Raw genomic sequence first — 21330 nt, forward strand, 5'->3', positions numbered from 1 at the left:
TCTTCCAACTCTCCAAGTTTGTTGTTTAGCTTAACCAACTAGCTCAGGGGTATCCAACACAGATTCTTGGAGAAGAGGTGGTTACAAGAAACCAATTTGACCACGATCTCAACATGACAGTCAGGGGACAACCTGGTGATACCTCCGAGAAGATAATCAGAAAATCACGAACCACCAATATGTTATTAAACTCGAGAACAACCTTGGTTTTCAGGGCAAGACGATATGATCAAAAGAGCAAGGGTTTGACAAAATCCTAACTCATTGATCGAAGAGTGCACCAGAAATAAGGACTAGGTAGCACGATCAATCTTAGGATGATGATTTAATAACCAGCACACTAAGAATGAGAGTGTTGTCCATTAACTACCAAGCAACAGGGTTGCTAGGAGTATTGATTTCGCACATCACAGTACACTTGTCGGCATTCCGGTTACAATAACACGGAAACCGAGGAATGAATAATGATGGCAAGAAGTATCACTGCGGCAAGAATCCATAAGAGGTGGTGCAATTCTCATGAAATTCTTGACATAAAGATGGTAACACTCCAAGGTAGAACAGAACAAAAGCTGGATTGGCATTTGTTCTGCGGAATACAACTACTTTGACCCAATCCCAGAAATGGACGAGGTATTGGAGTTTGTTTCTCCTAGTCATTCCGGAGTAGAATGGCTTGGCGGACCATAAGAGTAAAAGGCATCGATGAACAAGGATGCACAAATACTCCTAACTATCAACTGATACACGAGGGGCGGAATACAACTAAAGAGGACAACTCAAAGGAACATGTATGTTTCTGAGTTGTGGATGCATAGATTAGTATGTCGAACGAGTTCAACATATTTCTTCCGGATAACCCATGCAGAAAGGTAGAACTGGCAGAGTCACAACATGGAATCGAGAACTCATCAAGAGCACTCTGGTTGTGATCTTTCGGTTCAATGAGGAACTTCTGCCATAAGTAGTTCATGGTATTTGGAAGAGGAAAATGCCACAGACCTCGAGGACTATCACAAAGGTTACTAATGTCCTAAGGAACTAGCAAACACTATCAACAAGAAGTAGGTAGGGTGAATCTCGGGTTCAAAAACCCGGAAATGGAATACCTACCAACTAAATAACATCACGAGATGCTTTCGAGAATGATGGCCAGAATCATCACACTAGGAATATAAACATTGCTAGATTAGTGGGTGATTCTCTAGGGTGTCTAGGGTCATAATACTAGCTCCAACATATATGTCAAGGCAATGGTGTACCTCAACTCACTGATTAGTGTGGTTAAACTAGCCCCAAAGGAACATCGGAAAAGGAAAGAAGGGAGTTGCAAATGTATCACACTATTTCGAAACCTGGGATGACTCGGACAGCATAATGGTGTAAATGCTCAAAAAGATTGGGACATCCTGCAAATTGGAGGCATAACCACTTAACATCACAATATCGAGGTTCTGAGATCAACTAACAACACACGGAAGTAGTAGGAACTGAACTGGGGCTTGAAACCATCAATCCTATATGGATTAGTAACACGTGATCCTGATAGAAAGATGAGAAGCCTAGTTACTTAACCCCGCAGGAAAGATAGAATGACTCGGATCAGAAGGGCATAAGGTATAAGGAGTAAAAAGAGCCTTACGTTCCCTTCCACAATCAATTCCCTTATATAACTAAAGCATTTCTAGACTCGACTTCGACCAGTTTGGCTTGGTAATCCTACAGGCAGTCAGGCTCTGATACCAAAGCTGTCAGGACCCCGATCCTAAGCCACATCAATCTAGCATATAACACATCATATCACTTTGCGGCCTCACGCACGGTATTCCCACGGGTGCCACCTTACCGGACCCGGGACCATTTGCGCCTTTTGGCTCACGTATATGATAGTGTCGCTAGCATCCATATGACAGAGAACCCGGGCCGACATGACTAGTCGTGAACCCAAAGTGGCACTAACTTACGGGGATAGGCATACATGAAACAACATCGAGCATGTCGGTCAGTGTGTGAATCCGGGCTGTAGCAACTGGGCTAACAGGACTCCGGGAACCCGGGCTGTAGCAGGCTAGCAGGACTCTGGATGTCATCGCGTGACATTTCCCTGAAGGGACAGACACAGGAACGAAGTGTATCACATGCTGGCCAGTCTAGGTGTTCTGGAGCAGTAGTACTGGGCAAGCAGGACTCTGGTAAACCGGGCTGTAGCGGACTACCATGGCTCAGTGGAAGCACCGGACTACATTTCCCCATTAGAGAGGCTACCAAGGGTAGACAACTAGGTTGCCGGATCCCACACATACCAAGCATTTCAAAATCATACACACAATATGCTCGATATGTGCAAGTACAACATGGCATCACAACAAGACTCTATGACTCAAAGGATTTATTCATGAGGCTCCGAGGAGCCAAGTATTACAAACATGGGTCTCATGACCCAACATACAGAGCATACAAGCATCAAGCGGAAGCATGAACATGTCTGAGTACAGACAACTACAAATGAAAAAGGTTGAGAAGCCTGACTATCTACAAGACCCTCCCAAGGGTACAAGATCGTAGCTAAGGTAACAAGCTAAACGTCGAAGTCCACGCAGAACTACTAGCGAGACTGAAGTCTCTCTGCAAAACATAAAATAAGCAAACGTGAGTACAAATGTACCCAGCAAGACTTACATCAGAACTAGCTACATATGCATCGGTATCAACAAAGGGGTGGTGGAGTTTGACCGCAGCAAGCCAGCTTTGACTCTGTGGCTATCCTAAACTATGACTGCAAGTAACTCTTTTGAGGTGGCGCACACGAGTCCACATATTCACCATATCAATACACCACTATGGATCCGCTCCCGTCTCCCTACGAGAACGCTATCCATAGCACTCATGCTTATCTTGCGCATTTTAGAGTATCCACATTCACTTGTCTATGAATTGTATAGGCTACCCAGAAGTCCTTTACCGCGGACAGGGCTATTCGAATAGATGATGCTAACCCTGCAGGGGTGAACTTCTTCACACACGCTCTCACCACTTATCGCCATTTACACGACATGTACTCGGCAACCTTCAAGCGGAAGCCCAGCGAGGGTGTCGGCCATGACCTGACTAACCACACAAGCCTCTCGTCTATGTTTATCGCCTATTCGGGTTCCATCCGCAAGGAGATCCGGCCGGGGTGTCGCTCACGGCCCCAAACGATGTGTACAGGGTTCCAAGCCCACCAAACAGGCGGCTCTTGGCATACCCGGCCACGGTGCCTAGTCTGGCCCAAGCCCACCTGTACCGGGTGCCACTTGGTAGACTACTAACACTACCTACAAACACCAGAAACTAGTTGCAACTCCTGGACAGAGATCAGGTTGATTAATAAGTCGAGAGAGCTTGGAGCGCCCGGAGCCCAATGTGTGGTAGTAACTGTTCATGGATCACAAACACAGAACTCAGTTCCTGAGGACGGCTGCAATGAGACAACCCACCATGTACTCCTACATGGCCTCTCACCACTACCTTTACCAAATCATGTTCACACACTTAGCACTCGACGGTAGGACATGTTCACCACATTCCAATTCATTCCCGATGAATCAGACCTGACTCAACTATAAGCAGTAGCAGGCATGACAAACAAGCATGAATGAGTAGGCACATCAGGGCTCAAACAAGTCCTACTCACGGTAGTGGGTTTCATCTATTTACTGTGGCAATGACAGGTCATGCAGAGGAAAAGGGGTTCAACTACCGCAACATGTAACAGTTGAATCGTTGTTGTCCTAATGCAGTAGGAGAGAGCAGGAGCGAGAGAGTGGGATTGTATAGGAATGAACAAGGGGGTTTTGCTTGCCTGGCACTTCTGAAGATAGTATAGTTCTTCATCGGTGTCGTCGAACTCATCGTCGGAACCGCGTCTACTGAGAGGGGACACAAAACCGGCAAACAAGGAGGAACACAATCAATGCAATGCAACAATTATGATGCATGATTATGACATGGCAATATGATGTGATTTGGCCTAATGCAACTAGCAACACAATTAAGTGTGGTTGGTTTGAACCCAAGGTTCAAATTCAAACTCCACATATGGTTATTTAAATGCCATTCATTTGATTTGTCCTAAACAGTAGCCAAAAGTTGTTCTAACATGCATGAAAATGACATAAACAGATTCTTTGGATTATTTCGATCATTTTTCATATATAGATTATTTCATTTGGAGTTACGGTTGAATTACTATGAATTTTAGAAGTTTTGAGTAATTTCTGAAATAAATAAATCATTTTTGATTTATTTTAAACTCCAGAAACATTTACTGCGTGAGCACTAAGTCATGCTAACCTCAGTAGGTCAACAGACGGGATCCAGGTCAAACCTGACGTGCGGGGTCCACACGTCAGTGGCACAGGCTAAAAAGGTTTAGTTAAAACATAACTAAAATTAGCAGGGCCAAAAGGGCCCACTGTCAGTGTCCTGTTGAGTTAATTAAGGGTTAAACTAATGCTGGATTAGCCTAAACTAATGGAGCCATGTCAGCGTCACCGGAGTTACGCCGGCGGCGACCAAAAACGCGGCGGAGGCACACTGGAGCGGCTCGGGTTTCGCCTACAGGCCGCGGTTTGAGCCGCGGTTGGACTCTACGGTGAGCTGACGCTCGCGCGCATCTAAAGAAGCAAGCAGGGGGAGCTGTGGTGGTCTATGGTGATGGCAGCAGCGAGGTAAGCGGCGGCCAGAGTTCGGGCGTCATGGAAACGGCGGCTACAATGAGCGCTAGGCCGTGGGGTAAGGGGGAAACTGCGGCGGAGCTCACAGTGATCACGAAGAGGGGCTCGGCTTGCTCGGGGAGGTCCTATAGCCGGCGGATCAACGCGGCGGTGTTCAGCTCCCGATGTGGAAGTCGATGGCGATGGCGTCGTTGCAGGGCGCCCGACATCTCTTTTCTCGGTGAGGAGGCGTAGGAAAGTACGGCGGAGCTTTTGGCCATGACGTGGAGGCGCGGGCGTGGTTGTGGCGGCGACTGCGACGAGCGGCGGCGACGGGCTCGCTCGGCCATCGGGAGCGAGTTGTGTTCGTGGCCGTCTCCGTGGCGCTAGGAGAGAGCCTCGGGGGCATGAGGCAGGCAGGGAGGCAGGAGGTGGCGCGTGGAGAGAGCGCGTGCGTCGGCCACGCGCTCGGTATCCTACTGGTGAGAGGAAGACGACGACTGGTGCGTCGGCTGCCTGCTGGGCTGGGCCTCAGCTACAGTCCTATGCCACGAGGAGGGTTGCACGGGTGAGTTCTCTGCCTCTCTCTGTTTTGCTATTTAAGGTTCTAGTTTCTATTGCTTTAACTCTGTTTTTTATTTAGTATAATACTAAACCACATCTAAAAATCCTAAAATAAATTGTGGGGACCTTTTGAATTATTTCCAACAACCCACATTTAGTTTCAGAATTATTTGAGCATTTAAAATAATTATAGCAATTAAATGCCCAAATTCAAATACATAATGATTTAATTCAAATGTCCAGAAATGGCCTAGAAATATGTGCATCATTTTTGGCAGAGGTTTTCACCTGTATCAAAAATCATGAACTTTTCTAAAGGGCATTCTGGGTTCCTTGAAAATGTTTTTAAGTTGAACCTAGTTGAGTTCTTTTGGGTGCTAGGGATTTATCACCCCTATTTCAAATTCATTTAAACTTAGACATGATGCATGGATGCAAATGCAACTATTTACAACCAATTCTGGGGCTGTGACAAGCATGCCGCGGTGAATATGTACCCGGGCCCTGTACACACCGCCCGTCACACCCTGGGAATTGGTTTCGCCCGAAGCATCGGACCAATGATCACCCATGACTTCTGTGTACCACTAGTGCCACAAAGGCCTTTGGTGGTGTTATTGCCGCATACCACGGTGGGGCTTCGACAGGGTGAAGTCGTAACAAGGTAGTCGTAGGGGAACCTGTGGCTGGATTGAATCCTTCGCGATGGAAATACCCTCGCCTATTTGACTAAACTAAGGACCTCAATGGTATAAACATGTAGATTGTCTACTTTTCCACCCTTCTTGTTTATCAATCACCAATCAAGACAAACCGGGCACTACGGTGAGACGTGAAAACACCCGATCCCATTCCGACCTCGATATATATGTGGAATCGTCTTGCGCCATATGTACTGAAATTGTTTGGGAGACATGGTCAAAGCCCGGAGAAAGAGCAAGAAAACGGATGCGCCAACGCGCAACGGCTCTCGCACTAGTTGCTCAAAAAATCATATAAAAATCAAGCAAGAAAACTAAAGAAAGCGTTAGCGCATTGGACTCAAAATCCAAATTGTGCTAGCTGACAAAGAAACAACAGAATATAACAGAGAAATGTTGGTTCTGACTAGTTGGTAAAAGGACTCTAAATCCTTTGAGTGGTTCGATTCCACAACAGAACAAAGAAAGAAATTAATGAATGAAAGCCATGACCATGTCTCCGGTAGGAAGATCGAGGAACCGTTGGTGGGGCTCCTGGTTCATGGGATCCTAACCGCGATGGGGAGATTAGATATTATTCTTTCGTATGTCCATCCAATGGAGATAGGTTGAGGAGAAAGAAAGGAGAAAACTAAAGAGAAAGATGGATAGTAGATTGACAGTATCCGAATCAAATAAGAAAAAAATGTAGCTATTTCATCAAATCCCGATTGTGTGGGTGTGAAGTGGAAAAATCCCGTTCTGGCTGAAAATCCTGTTTCGCCGAGCCTTTTGGACTCGAAATCCAAACGGAGAGAGTGGTTCGAATCCACCTCAGAATGAACAATGAAAAAGGCGTCGAGCAGGTGCAAGCTCGAGGAGCTAGGAAGGATGGAAGAAAGCTTGACCGTTTTTTCACTGAACTACTCAAACTTTTTGTTCGAAAAAGCGGAAATAGCTCAGTTCGAGAGAGGGTTGAGCTTCATCGGTTAGTGTGCACCAAAGGATGAGGTTTCTTTCCCGTCCTACAAATTGAAACCGTTCTAGCTTGATACTGCGATATTGTCAAATCATCGAAGGGAGCATGGAAACCATTTCGATGGCGGTAATGGCCTCCAGTAGTTTTCTATGGAACCATACCACTATGGTCATCTATATGATTAGACCGTGCCGCTTCACTAGACTTTCCTGAACCATCCATTTGATCCCCACAGTTGTGACACCACTTTCTAAACAAAAGTTTCCAAAATCCAATGCGGAACCAAGTAGTAAGAGAAATTCATCATGGTAATTATTAGTCAAAAACCAAAGTGGAACGGAGAGAACGGAGAGTTAGTTACAATGAAAAAATTGTTTAGGAATCATGTTGAAAGAACAAAATTCCGTGTCGTAAATATCGTATATAGAGATTTTTCATGTATCGATGCTTTTGATTCAATTATGAAAGTACGTTGTACTGGACTTGCACCCCTAGTTACGCAGAAGTGCAAACACAGAAGCGGATGACCGGACCTTACCAACATACTCAGAAAAGTATTCTATGCTGGGGTCTGTGCTCTTGACAAGCAGTGTTTCCAGTCTAGCTGTGTCAAATCGGGTGTGAAGTGTCCTTCTAGGTTCTGGCTTGTAGAGCAGAGGACTGAAAATCCTCTTTTGTTTCACGCATGGGACTCTAAATCCCAATTGCGCTAGCTCTGTGGTTCGATTCCACAACAGAACGAACAATGAATGAATGTGGGCGGTCAACCAGGTAAGCCTGTGCCCAGGAAAGAAAGGACTAGGGAGGGATTGAGAGAAGCTTTCACAGTGGAAAATGAAAAAAAGCATATCGTTCTTAGAAATTGTGGAATTTGACTCAGTTAGAGCTATGGTTTAGCCTCAAGAGGGAAGTTTTGTAAAAGCAACAGGAAGAATTGCTCAGATACCCGTGAGCGTATATAACTTGGGTCGTGTTATAAATGCTCTGGCTAAACCTATTGATGGGAGAGGCGAAATTGTAGCTTCCGAATCTCACTTAATTGAATCTCCTGCTCCAAGTAGAATTTCTAGGCATTCCGTATACGAACCTCTTCAAATAGGGCTTATAGCTATCGATTCGATGATCCCTATAGGGCGCGGTCAGCGAGAGTTCATTATTGGGGACAGACAGACTGGCAAAACAGAGGTAGCCACAGATACAATTCTCAATAAAAAAGGGCAAGGTGTAATATGTGTTTATGTATCTATCGATCAAAGAGCATCCTCCGTAGCTCAAGTAGTAACTACTTTCCATGAGGAGGGGGCCATGGAATACACTATTGTAGTAGCTGAAATGGTGGATTCACTTTCTACATTACAATACCTCGCTCCTTATACGGGAGCAGCCATGGCTGAGTATTTTATGTACCGCGAACGGCATACTTTAATAATTTACAATGATCTCTCCGAACAGGCACAAGCTTATCGCCAAATGTCCCTTCTATTAAGAAGACCTCCCGGCCGTGAGGCTTATCCAGGGGATGTTTTTTATTTGTATTCACGCCTTTTAGAAAGAGCCGCTAAATTAAATTCTCTTTTAGGCAAAGGAAGTATGACCACTTTACCAATAGTTGAGACTCAATCTGGAGACGTTTCCGCCTATATTCCTACTAATGTAATCTCCATTACAGATGGGCAAATGTTCTTATCTGCGGATCTATTCCATGCCGGAATTCGACCCGCTATTAATGTGGGTATTTCTATTTCCAGAGTAGGATCCGCGGCTCAAATTAAAGCCATGAAACAAGTAGCTGGCAAATCCAAATTGGAACTAGCTCAATTCGCGGAGTGACAAGCCTATTATTCGCCTCTCCTCTCGATAAAACAAGTCAGAATCAATTGGCAAGGGGTCGACAATTAAGGGAATTGCTTGAACAATCCCAGGCAAATCATCTCCCAGTGGAAGAGCAGATAGCTACTATTTATACCGGAAAAAGAGGATATCTTGATTCGTTAGAAATTGAATAGGTAAAGAAATAGTTCAATCACCCCAGAATCGTCGAAATCCCCTCGAAATGGAGAGCGGCGCAAGTCTCACACTCTTTCTCTCACTCTCTATCCTCTGTCTTTCAGATTTTCCCCTCGTAGTTGATACAGTGAAATATTATTATGTAAGGGAGCTGATCCACAGGATTCAATGGTGAATTCTGATTTCCCCACAGACTGAACCAAAGGAGAAAAATAGAATAATTCACTGGTGCAGGTGGAGCAGCAAACCTTCGTAGAAAAGGGAGAAAACCTGGAAAAAACGGAAGTCTTGGCTGTATGACAAATGCTCAAATAATTGAGCTATGTATTCAGATCCAAACGATCAAGAAAGGATCCCAGACTGCTCAAGATTATCTGCGCAGGATCAAATTCCAGTCTGATCAACTTGAAGCAGCAGGAGAACCTGTGACAGACAAAGATCTTGTCTTGTACAAACTTGGTGGATTAGGCAGAGACAGCCACTGATCAGATTCAGCTGACCTTAGAGGGGACTGAGATGGTGGAGAATAGCCACCAAGGAGAGTGGCAGAAGACATCATATCCAAGGACCAAGAGAGCAACAAATAAGATGAAATGTAAGTCACCAGTCAAAGCCATGAGGAAGAGCTCAAGGATTCAGGACACTGGGCTGACCATCCAGGAAAAGGCGACACAGAGGGTATCACAAAAGAATCTGGAAGGTAATCCCTCTTGCTCCAAAAAAGCTTTTGCTATCCTAAATGTTGTCCCTAATACATATTATTATGAGATTGCTTCCAAAAAGTAATATTAAACTAAAAGGATCCAATGAAGAACCGGGGAATAGCTTATATCCAGTCCTTCTCTATGATTTGCCGAATAGACTTATTCGCAGCCATACACTGTCTTATTTAAAAGAGTCCCCTGTCTCGTGAACGATCGAACTTGGTAAACTTTGAAATAATCGTTTAGATAGCCTTAGCCGCTTTTCTTCCTTTTCTCTGCCAGTCTTTCAAGTTCTCACCCTCCTAGAAAAGAAGGGAAAGTCTTCTTACTAGCTATCTTTTATATCTTGCGAATAGGGAGTTAAGGAGTGTAACTATAACCTATTTGTCACAAAGTTCAATACTCTCTAGAGGAGGTAAATCAATGGATACGGGTACGCCTGGTTGAAGCAGCCCCTGCACTTCTATGGGTTGTTCCAGCCTCTGCTAGTGGGTGGTTTTTCATTTCTACAACAGGTGCTTGGTTCAAAAAAGCTTATGAGTTGAGTTCGTCCTCAGCTACGGATTGGGGGCAGCATTCTCAGATTACTTGACTTGCTGCAAGCTTAGAGGAGAGAAAAAATCCCGCTTTCATTTACCTTTAAGTCTGAGAGAAGGCTTTTAATTTCTTTCTATTAAAAGATCACAAATCATATGGGTGATTAGTCCTCTTTCAATCCTTCATCTTCTTATGAGTAGCCGCCACAGGGGGTCCTCAGTCTGAATCCTCCACTAGCATTGGACCAACAGTCAGTCTAGCTCTCGCTCTTATCCAATTTCCTTATCCTTTCAGGGCAAGGTCGGTGTAGTAGGAAAATACAATTTCTTTTGTTGCATGCGGACCCGCTTGTGAGCCTAAAGAAATTGAAGCTAAATGACAATCTTAACCTACTTGCTTACAGGATCCTTAAGAAACTGTGGACTTTTGCACCTTTCTGTCTAGCTTGAGTTATCTTTTAGTTCTGTCCCCTCGGCAAAGTGGATAGGAAAGAGTCTTGCTTCCATTCCACTAGCCAAGAATAAGGAGAGTGACTTTCTCTTTTGAACCTCTTAAGCTGACTTGAAAAAAAAGTGGTACACCCCTCAGAGATATAGGGACCGCCATGCTCGTCCACTTTCTTGATAAACGAATCGATGCCTTTTCTCTTCCTTGCCGCCGAGACTGAGACATATCAAAAATATCTATTACTAAAAGGAGATTGGGATCATCCTGTGGTTACCAGATGATGGGAATAACTAAGAATAAATTTGGAAATGAGCACGAAATGTCTATAAATGAATTTTCTCATTATTCGTTATTTCCGGGTCTTTTCATTGCATTCACTTACAACAAGAAACAACCACCAGCGTTTGGTGCAGCACTTGCATTTTGGTGCATTCTTGTTCCTTTCCTTGGTCTTTAGTTCCGTCATATTCCAAAGAACTTATCTAATTACAACGTATATACCGCTAATGCACCTTTTTTTTATCAAATCTCAGGGACATGGTCTAATCATGAGGGTAGTATTTTATCATGGTGTTGGATCCCATGTTTTTATGGATTCCTTTTTTGTTACCGGGGTCGACCCCAAAGCCATAATGTCTCAAAACGAAGAGGCTATAGAGAAACTTTGATTTTTTTTCCTTTGTCTCGAACTTCGTGAAGAACTCCATTCTATCTCTCCAACAAAAAAGTTGGGTTGCGCCCCAGTTGTACACTCCCTTCGTTCGGAGAACCCTTGTTGATTCCGAACTTCGTTCCCAAAGTAAGCGTCCTTTTAACGAGCCAGCCCTTTTTAATGCATCGCTTGACCCTGTTTTGAAAATGAGCTTTGCTCTTCTAGGCGTTGGGCGCTCCCGTGGTTCGCGAGAAGGAAAAAGGACTAATCTTTTGTTACATCTGGCACGAGATGAAAAAGAGAGAGCTTCGTCTATCGATGAACAGCAGATTGACGGAGCTCTTGGCATTGCTTTGTTTTTCTCTCCTTTCCTATCAGCGAGTTCTGATCCTTTTGTTCGAAATTTCTTCGTTCGTACCGAACCGCTTGCAGAATCAAATCCAGTTCCACAAGATCCTATATCAGCTATAAATCCTCCTTGCATTTATGCCGGAGATGTCGCCAGTGCTATGGGCTTTGGTTATGTAGATCAAAAATAATGAATGGGATTGTGGCACTCCACTCGCCGCTAATGCGGAAGGATGCCGCCGAAAAGAATGGAACACTACTTCGCTCTATTGGATGCGTCGGATCCCATATAAGAAGCTCACTCTTTACCCGATCATTCAAACATTTTGTGGGCGGTGCGCCTGCTCTATTGTTGCGTAGCAATAGAAGCCTGCTCATGCTGCTTCGGCGGCGCTTTTTCGCCTTCTATTCGCTCTGGACAGGAGCGCTAATGGACACGGGGAGGAAGCAGGCGAAGCATGTTGTTCGTAATGGAAAGAAAGACACCACTACTTCGCCTCTTTGTTGGACCGCCGACGCGAACACGGTGGTCTCTGACAAGGACCAGGAACCAATTCGAATTTGGATCTTGACATGTCGGTTGTTTTTAACCGTAGGCATCTCGCCAGGAAGTTGGTGGGCTCATCATGAATTAGGTCAGGGTGGCTGGTGGTTTCGGGATCCCGTAGAAAATGCGTCTTTTATGCCTCGGGTATTAGCCACAGCTCGTATTCATTCAGTAATTCTACCCCTTCTTCATTCTTGGACCTCGCTTATGAATATTTTGACTCTTCCATGATGTGTCTTCGGAACCTTTTCAATACGGTCCGGATTGCTAGCTCCTGTTCATAGTTCCACTATAGACAATACAGGAGGAAGATTTTTATGGCGGTTCTTCCTTCTAATTACAGGCATATCTATGACTCTTGTGCACCCACGTCACTCGGCTCGCGCGCAACCCCGCCCCGTTATGTTATGTTATGGAAGAATTTAGCTTCTTGCTATGCTGGTTATTTAGAGCCAGCAACTGGCTGCCGGATTTCGTCCCGTCCGTAGCGCTTCGTAAGTCACACTGGCGTGGCACTGCTGGATACTTCTGATCAATAGGAATAGGAGGAAAAAAGCTTATGATGAGCATCTATTGGAGTCGATCATTTCCAAGATCTAATTCTAGTTTCTTCTAATGTAGTGGAAACGCCTCACAATCTTCAGTTTTACGCTTGCGCTTAAGGGAAGAAATGTTCTTGGTGGATGCAGGCCCTGGTACCCCCAAAATTTATATGCAAGAAGAGCTTACAGGACTACCAATCAAGCGAGCCACCAGGTTTGAGAATAAGGTGGGATCCAAGAATGTAGTGGCTGGTGAATCACTGATCAAAAAGCGGATTTTTGAGAGATTCTTCATCAATCTAGTGGCCGGTGAATCACTGATCAAAGAGCAAGCAGCCGCTAGGTTTAATGATTTTTTGGGATCCCTGGATGTAGCGGCTGGCGAACCGCTTCTTCTTCCACAAAGATTCAGACAAAACCGAGCTTGGATAGAACTGAAGAAGATTTGGCGAACGAAGAAAAAGGTCAAAGGGTTTATTATAAAAAAAATCAAAGGAGGTTATTCAGTAGCCATCGCGGGTTTCATTACTTTTCTTCCATTCAAAAAAGCTCTTCTAAAAAAAGGATAGCGAATTATCGATTCACCATTGATAGCATTAACCCTAAAAGGAGGGATATTGTGATAATAGTGGTAGATCAAACAAGAACTTGATGAAAAGATAGAAAAAATTATGAAAAATTCGAAGCCCACCTTAATCCATTTTATTGAGGATCTTGCACTTATTCCAGCCCTATATTTACATAGCAAAGAAAGGCTCTGGCGATCATGCGTGACTGGCGGAGCGCCTATCGCCCGGGCAAGGCACTCTAAAATGCATGTTGGGTTGGGCCAGCAAGAAGACTTCGACTAGGGAGACGAAGAATGGAATTGAAGAAGGAAGCATAGTCTAAGATAACAGAATGGAACACCAACCGACAAGTAAGTGGTGGATTTGGATGGAGTCTCGCGGAAGAAGAGTACGCGCGCTACCGCGCCCCAAGACGTCAGTCCTTTTTCTGCTTGTTGGCCAAGGTCAGTTTACTGAATCCCCCTTCCAAACACCAACCCAATCTCCATTCCTTGATGAGAAATGAGCAAGACCATCTATTTATCAAAAATATAGCCCCTATATAAACCTAGCCCTTACTACCCGAACTTCTTGCCTTCAAATAGGACTAACTGGCCGAACCTGCTTGCTTATCTTCTACGATCTAATTAAGTTAAGTAGTGGTTATTTTTTTAAGTGACTAGAACTTCTATCAACTACTATTCTAGCACCCAGTTGTGCCATGTGTTTATTCTATTCTATTCTATTCTTCAGGTATTCCTTTGAATAACTCATCTTTTCAGGTAAGACAATTTGAAGATCTTCTTAGTTAGCCTATCTGTATTCTTATCCTCTAGTGCGGATCCAATCAGATTTTATAAAGCCAAGGCCTAACATACATTGTGGGGATCATCTTTTATCGGGAGACATGGCCTGGTGGTTTCTGATCGAGATTCCTAATCAATAGGGCGAAGAGCTTCACATGATCTGGTCCAGAGAACGGCGACGACCCTCCACAGTAGATCTGCAGCTGTAAGTCTTCGCCTTCCCACACCTCAGATCCGCATTAGGGTTTGCGAGTTCCTCTGTGTTCTTCGCTGTTCATCACGGATTCTCCATGGTTTCTCCATTGCGTCCTCTTTTGATCTAAAAGAAGTACTAAACTCACGCGGTAGTTGTTTCACATCCATTTCAGACGCTAGTAGATCCCCTTTTCTTGTACAAAGGCCTCTTTAGAACTGATGAACTCCTCTGTACTGGTTTGTTAGGTCTAGGATATTTTTCCTTTTTTGAGCATCCGTTGATCCAAAATAATAATTGCAATCTGTGAAACCTGTTTTTGCACACTTAGTCGATGCCTGTATCTTGATAGATCCACCTAGCCATGGCGGCTCATACCACCGGCTTTAATTTGAAATGCTCAATAGCTAACTTCAACCACACATGGCAGCTTAAATAACTTAACTGCTCATGGCGGCTTAAATAATCTGACATAATTAGCCATATAACATTAGGCCCCTTTTTAAGCCGCCATCTTGAATATGATTTGAAGTATTTCTCTCCAGCTTAAATTTGAACCAGAAATTTTTATTTTGGTGTAGGCTTCCATCTTTATAATGCCGCCGAAAGCGCCCAAATCACCCGTTACATGTAATTGGGTCAAATCCATCGTCACAGAAAGCACCCTTGCTGATTTTTTGAAGACTGGCTATCTGCCAAAGAAGGAAGTCATGTCCTATTGTGCTCCTGATCCAACAGAGGAAAAACCTCAACCCAAAGAGGGGGAAGTCATCGTCTTTACTGATCACATGAACCGGGGCTTTTCTCCACCCGACTCAATGTTTTTCAGAGATGTCCTGCACTTTTTCGACCTCTGACCTCAAGATATCGGTCCCAACTCCGTATCTAACATTTGCAATTTTCAAGTGTTCTGTGAGGTGTACCTTGGAGAAGAACCCAACTTGCTGCTCTTCAGGGAATTATTTTATTTGAACTGCCAGAATGAACGTGCCAACGGGCCTAGCTTGGAGCTTGGTGGGATCTCAATCCAGCGAAGGAGAGACTGCATTTTTCCGTATGCCGATCCACCGAGTCCCCCCAAAGACTGGAACCAGACATGGTTCTATTGTCAAGATACTTCTCCGGCTGGTGAAAACCCTCTGCCCGGCTTTCGCGCCCTCCGCCTCGAGTCTACTCATCCTCTACCAGATAAGCTGTCAGCTGCTGAACACTAGAAACTTGCCCCCACCATGAGCAAAGTCAAGGCTCTTCTGGGGAACGGCTTGAATGGCATTGATTTGGTCCGGGTTTGGCTTGCCTGGCGGGTTATTCCATTGAGCCGCCGCCCTGGTTTGATGTGCGACTACACAGGCCAGAAGAATGATCCTCTGCGGCACAGCCCTGACGATTTACCTGATTACTTCATTGATGATAGGACAAAATCACTCCTGAATGAGAGCCTGGAAGACTGTGGCAAAGTAGGTTTGAGCCCTTTCTGCAAAGCTAACTCGGCGCCAGCGGTAAGCTAGTAACTTAAGCATTTTTATTTTATACTCTCACCTTTGAGGTTTTACCTTTACTCAAAACTCTTGTTGAAATTCACAGGCCACTGATGAGTTTTGGAAAGCCAACTATGATCATGAGGCTGCAAAGAAGGCCAGAAAAGCTAAGAAAGCCGCCAGGAGAGCCGCCGCCAGGAAGAAAGGAAACAAACCCAGCGCCTCAGACATGCTTCGGCTAGAGGAAACCTCTGAATCAGAGGTAGCTCTTGATTCTCTAGGCTCCTTTTTTAACTATCTTATTGACACTAATTATCCTCAGGAGGATACAGGAGCGAGTCATGCAGCGGTTGAAGAGGTAATTATCATTTCCTCCTACTCCGAGCCTTTGCCAAGACAGAAAGTCCAAAGAGTAACCCGGAAAGTAAGATTTTCACATCCTTTAGCTTACCAAGATCCTCAATTTCTTTCGAAGCGACGGATTCATGAGAGCCGGAGGCAGACCCGGACCAGCAAAGATGCAGAACTCTCCTCTGGCTTGCCCAATACACCAAGAAAGCGTCGGAACGAGGTTACCTCCGACTTATATCCCTTTTATCATTTGGCGGGTCTCACTCGTCAACCACTCAATTCTTCAGACTCAAATTATCAGGAAACTTCACCTTCCTCCGGCGAATCCATGCAGTCCAATTTTCCGGCTTTTAAAACCTCTCCAGGGTAATGATAACCTGCTTATCCTGTATTCACTTCAATTTGCTACACTTGTACTGACATTTTGATTTTATGCAGTGGACAAGCAAAGCCCAGGAAGAGGGCGAAGAAGAACAAGCCGGCCGAAGAGCCGATCTTTAGTGAGCCGGAACCTGGAACGGCCGCCCCTGAAACCTCCACTCATGAGCCGCCGCCTGAGCCAGCTCATGATATACCAACGCCCACTGCTAACCCGCCTGTCGAGCAAGCTGTCGACGGTTCTGAAAACCCGGAAGTCCCTAGCCCTGCCAGGACGGATGCTCCTCAAGACGCTGATGTCGCAATCACCAAGACCAGCTTTGTTGAACCGGGGAGACCAACCGTGCTGGCCAAGTGTTCTGCCAAGGAGGAACTTCTGGAATGCCGCCAAGCTAAATTTGACGTCACTAATTATACTCACATGAGCATTGGCGAAGTCTTTTCTGGCTATATGAGCCAAGTGCACAACAGTCGTGACACCGAAATTGATATGGTGAAGCAAATGTATCAGAAGTTTGAGGTACAACCTTTTCTCCATATTCATTTATCCTTACCGTGCCAGCCCCCAAGTCTATTGCTTATGATGAATATGATGTAGACTTTAGAAAGAAACTTAGCAATATTAGTAACATAGTTGAACTAAAATACAGAAGAACTCCGGCTTACTCCGTAGTCCCCAAGGGGCGGTTTAATCAGTATGATTGAACCGGCTCTTCATATGGTTGCACAAAACAAACTATTTAAAAAGGCTTTAATAGGAATATGAATTAGCCCCCAAGTGTCAAGTACTCTTGCTTGCAAAGTGACTGGGACTTACTGTCATGAACTTCCACTTTAAACAAAATTCTTCAGCACACATTAGCCCCCAAGTTCCAAGTGTTATTGCTTGCAAAAGACGCGAGAATTAATATTACAGCATGATAATCCTGACCTTTTGATCCGGTATTTGTACAGGCCACCACTAGTCAATTTGAATCGGAAATATCTGACTTGAAGAATTGCCTGGAAGCACAGGAGATTGAGACCCAGAAAGCTAACTCCAAATTCGAGTTCAGTGTATCTGAACAAGAAAAATTGAAAAAGGGCTTTGAGGTGGAGAAAAAGGCCTGGGCTGATGAAAAGATCGCCTTGATCAACCGGGCTGAGAATGTAGAGGCGGCTCTTGCAGAAGCGACCGCTGAATTATCCGGTTTAAAACGCCATATATCTCAGATGGTCTCAGCAATCTTTGGTAAGTCGCTCTGCAAGTGTTTAGATACATGAATCTTTCTAAGAAGCATATCAATTGTCATCAACTCACCTGACATTATAATGCAGGCCCCAGGAGCTCAAATCTTAACCAAAGCATGCTGATAAAGCTAAAGGCGGTTTATACGCTGGTGGAGCAACTCTACACTAGGTCTCAGCGTGCCTTAGCCGCAGTGGCCCTATCAAATGAAGTTCCCACCCTCCTGTCAAATGTATTAAAGCGGCTTGCTGTGCTACCTCAGCAGTTTAATGAACTAAGGCGATCTTCTACGAGAGCCGAAGCCGTAACTGCATTAAGCTGGGCCAAGGCGTGGCTACCAGAGCTAGACCCGGCCGACATCGCCATCGGGTATCCAAGCCTAAAAGAGGACGGCACACTGTTTGGACAGGAGGACTTCACCACTTGTGTTAAGGAAATACGCCATGTGGCCACCCTGATTGCTAATGACACAGATCTTACCAAGTATCATCCGGGTTATGACGCTGAAAACCGGAGGATTCCAACGCCGCATTATGAAGTGGTCAGCCTGATCCCTCCAATTCGTAAGCATACCTTCGCCCCTGAAGTTGACCCGGCCGGATTAATTGATGATGAAGCTGAATTCGAAGCTTTGAATGGCATTGACTGGTCATCATCAACCTTCCAGGATAGGGAACAGGATGGAGGAGCGGAAAGGGATGATCCGGAAGCTTCAGGCCAACCACGCAATTGATCCGTCGGGCGGCTCATATTTATGCTTTGCTGTAAAACAATGTTAATCATTTGGACTCGGGGAGTCATGTAATAGAGTAGACATAATGTGGTTTTGCCGTGCCTTCGTGCACGTGTTTGGTGCTCAATATTGTTAAGCCGCCATCTTATATTCATCCCTATTATGCTTATCATTTGTTTTCCTTATGCTTACGAAAACTTTTACACTGTCCTGCATACAGAAATAAATCACAAGACCCTTGGCGGTTTACCGCAGGGCGGGTCATATATCTTACATAGAACCCGGAATATGCAAAAGAGTCATAGATAAACCGGTTATCATTTATAGCTTTGAAATATAACCATAATATCATACCTGTGATCCTTTGATTTATACTGTCGGTTTATGTGACCCAAACAGTAAGGGTGACAACCCAATCTTGTAGAAGCTGGTACTTCCACACATATGATTATTGTTATATGCTGATGACTTATTGACTAAGGCCAAGCCGGGTTAAATAGAAGCCACTCATTAGACGCTTCCAACAGGATCAAAAAGAAGTCTCAAGACAAAAACTCAAAAAGAAACTGTTTGCAAAAAAAATCAAAAAAAAAATTGAGGCTTCTGATTCGAATACGATCAGTAAACCGTTCCAAAGGGGTTAAGCTAGGATTCGAATACGACCATGTAGCCCCCAGTGGCTTTGGTGCTGCGCCGATCAAGAGGGTACCGGCAACTATTTTCTCTTTGGTTCGAATACGACCTATGTTTGAACAGGAAGCCCCCAAATGACCTTGAGAGTTTTTTAACGATGCTGATTCGAATACGATCAACTTCGGACCCAAAAGGGGTTGAGCTATGATTCGGATACGATCAAGAAGCCCCCTAGTGAGTTTGGCAGTGTGCCGATCAAAAGGGTATCGACAGCTATGTTCTCTTTGGTTCGAATATGACCTATGTTTGAACAGGAAGCCCCCTAGTGACCATGAGGTGTAACGGCTAGATTCGAATACGATCATGAGCCGGACCAAGAGAGTTAAGCTGGATTCGAATACGATCAGCCCCCAACTGGTCGTTTATCTTTAAAATAACAAGAAAATATGATCATTGATGATGAAAAGGACAGAGGTCCTGCTTTATTACTTATCATAATATATACATTTCATAATATGTACATCACGAGAGCCGGTGGCTCAAGTGTAGTAAGGCCGAAGATGAGCAATGTTCCATGGCCGGCGGGTCTCCTCCTCTGACTTACGTGAGTCTTTGTGCTCTCAACATCGATAAGGTAGTATGACCCGTTGTTCAGGTTCCTGTTGACCACAAAGGGTCCTTCCAAAGGTGGGGATAGCTTGTGCATATCGGACTGATCCTGGATGAGCCAGAGCACCAAGTCACCTTCTTGAAAGGTTCTCGACTTAACCCGGCGGCTGTGATAACGGCATAGGTCCTGCTGCTAAATCGCCGAGCGGGCTGCCGCTAAGTCACGCTTCTCATCCAATAGGTCAAGTGCATCCTGATGAGCTTGTTCATTATTAGCTTCAACATAAGCCGCCACTCGGGGCGAATCATGACGGATGTCACTCGGTAGAACCGCCTCTGCTCCGTAAACCATGAAGAAAGGCGTATAACCCATAAATCTGTTAGGTGTAGTATTGATGCTCCAGATCACAGAAGGCAACTCCTCCACCCAACAACCCGGCGTCCGCTGTAATGGGACCATGAGCCGGGGTTTTATGCCTTTCAAGATATCTTGATTGGCTCTTTCAGCTTGACCATTGGATTGAGGGTGAGCTACTGATGAAACATCGAGCCGGATATGCTAACGTTGACTGAACTCTTCCATGGCACCCTTGGACAGATTAGTACCATTGTCAGTTATGATGTTGTGTGGAAAACCAAAACGAAAGATCACCTTCTTCATGAATTGAACCGTTGTGGCTACATCACACTTACTGACCGGCTCTACCTCAACCCACTTCGTGAACTTATCAACCGCCACCAGAAGGTGTGTCTTTTTATCTTTGGACCTTTTGAAAGGCCCAACCATATCAAGCCCCCAGACTGCAAAAGGCCAAGTAATTGGAATCATCCTCAATTCTTGAGCCGGCACATGAGCCGTCGTGAGAACTTCTGACAACCGTCACATTTACTAACCAAATCTTCCACATCAGCATGAGCCGTCAGCCAATAAAATCCATGACGAAAAGCCTTGGCCACAAGGGATTTTGACCCGTCATGATGGCCACAACCACCTTCATGAATCTCACGAAGAATTTCTTGACCCTCCTCAGGAGAAACACATCGTTGAAATGCCCCAGTAACAATGCGATAATGTAACTCCCCATTGACAATCGTCATTGACTTAGACCGCCGGGTTATCTGCCTAGCCAAGGTTTCGTCCTCCGGCAATTCGCCCCGGGTCATGTAAGCCAAATATGGCACTGTCCAATCTGGGATAACATGAAGAGCCGCCACCAGTTGTGCTTCCGGGTCAGGAACAGCCAAGTCTTCTTCTATAGGCAACTTGATAGAAGGATTATGCAAAACATCTAAGAAAGTGTTAGGAGGCACCGGCTTACGCTAAGACCCCAGCCGGCTTAAAGTATCGGCTGCCTCGTTCTTTCTACGATCAATCTGTTCCACCTGGTAACCTTTGAAGTGTCCGACAATTGCATCAACTTCACGGCGATAAGCCGCCATGAGAGGATCCTTGGAATCCCACTTGCGTGATACTTGTTGAGCCAGCAAATCTGAGTCGCCAAAGCATCTTACCCAGCTTAGGTTCATCTCCTTAGCCATCCGAAGACCATGGACCAAGGCCTCATACTCAACTGCATTGTTAGCACAGGGAAACATCAACCAGAGCACATAACAAAATTTGTCACCTCGAGGGGAAGCTAATACAACTCCAGCCCCCGAGCCTTCCAAT

General features: G+C 45.0%; 1 protein-coding gene across 1 annotated transcript; it reads right to left on the reverse strand.

The window, feature by feature from the left end:
* Positions 1 to 11028: 11028 nt before the first annotated feature.
* LOC109780177 (uncharacterized) lies at positions 11029 to 11781 on the reverse strand. Its single transcript, XM_040404642.3, has one exon. The coding sequence runs from the start codon at positions 11749 to 11751 to the stop codon at positions 11158 to 11160; it is 594 nt and encodes a 197-aa protein (XP_040260576.2). The 5' UTR covers positions 11752 to 11781; the 3' UTR covers positions 11029 to 11157.
* Positions 11782 to 21330: the final 9549 nt, after the last annotated feature.

Source organism: Aegilops tauschii, chromosome 3 (assembly GCF_002575655.3).
Source record: "Aegilops tauschii subsp. strangulata cultivar AL8/78 chromosome 3, Aet v6.0, whole genome shotgun sequence".
Classification (NCBI taxonomy): domain Eukaryota; kingdom Viridiplantae; phylum Streptophyta; class Magnoliopsida; order Poales; family Poaceae; genus Aegilops; species Aegilops tauschii.

Excerpts from the sequence above, each read along its gene's own strand:
- LOC109780177 (XM_040404642.3), bottom strand. The coding sequence starts at position 11,751 with ATGCAAGGAGGATTTATAGCTGATATAGGATCTTGTGGAACTGGATTT.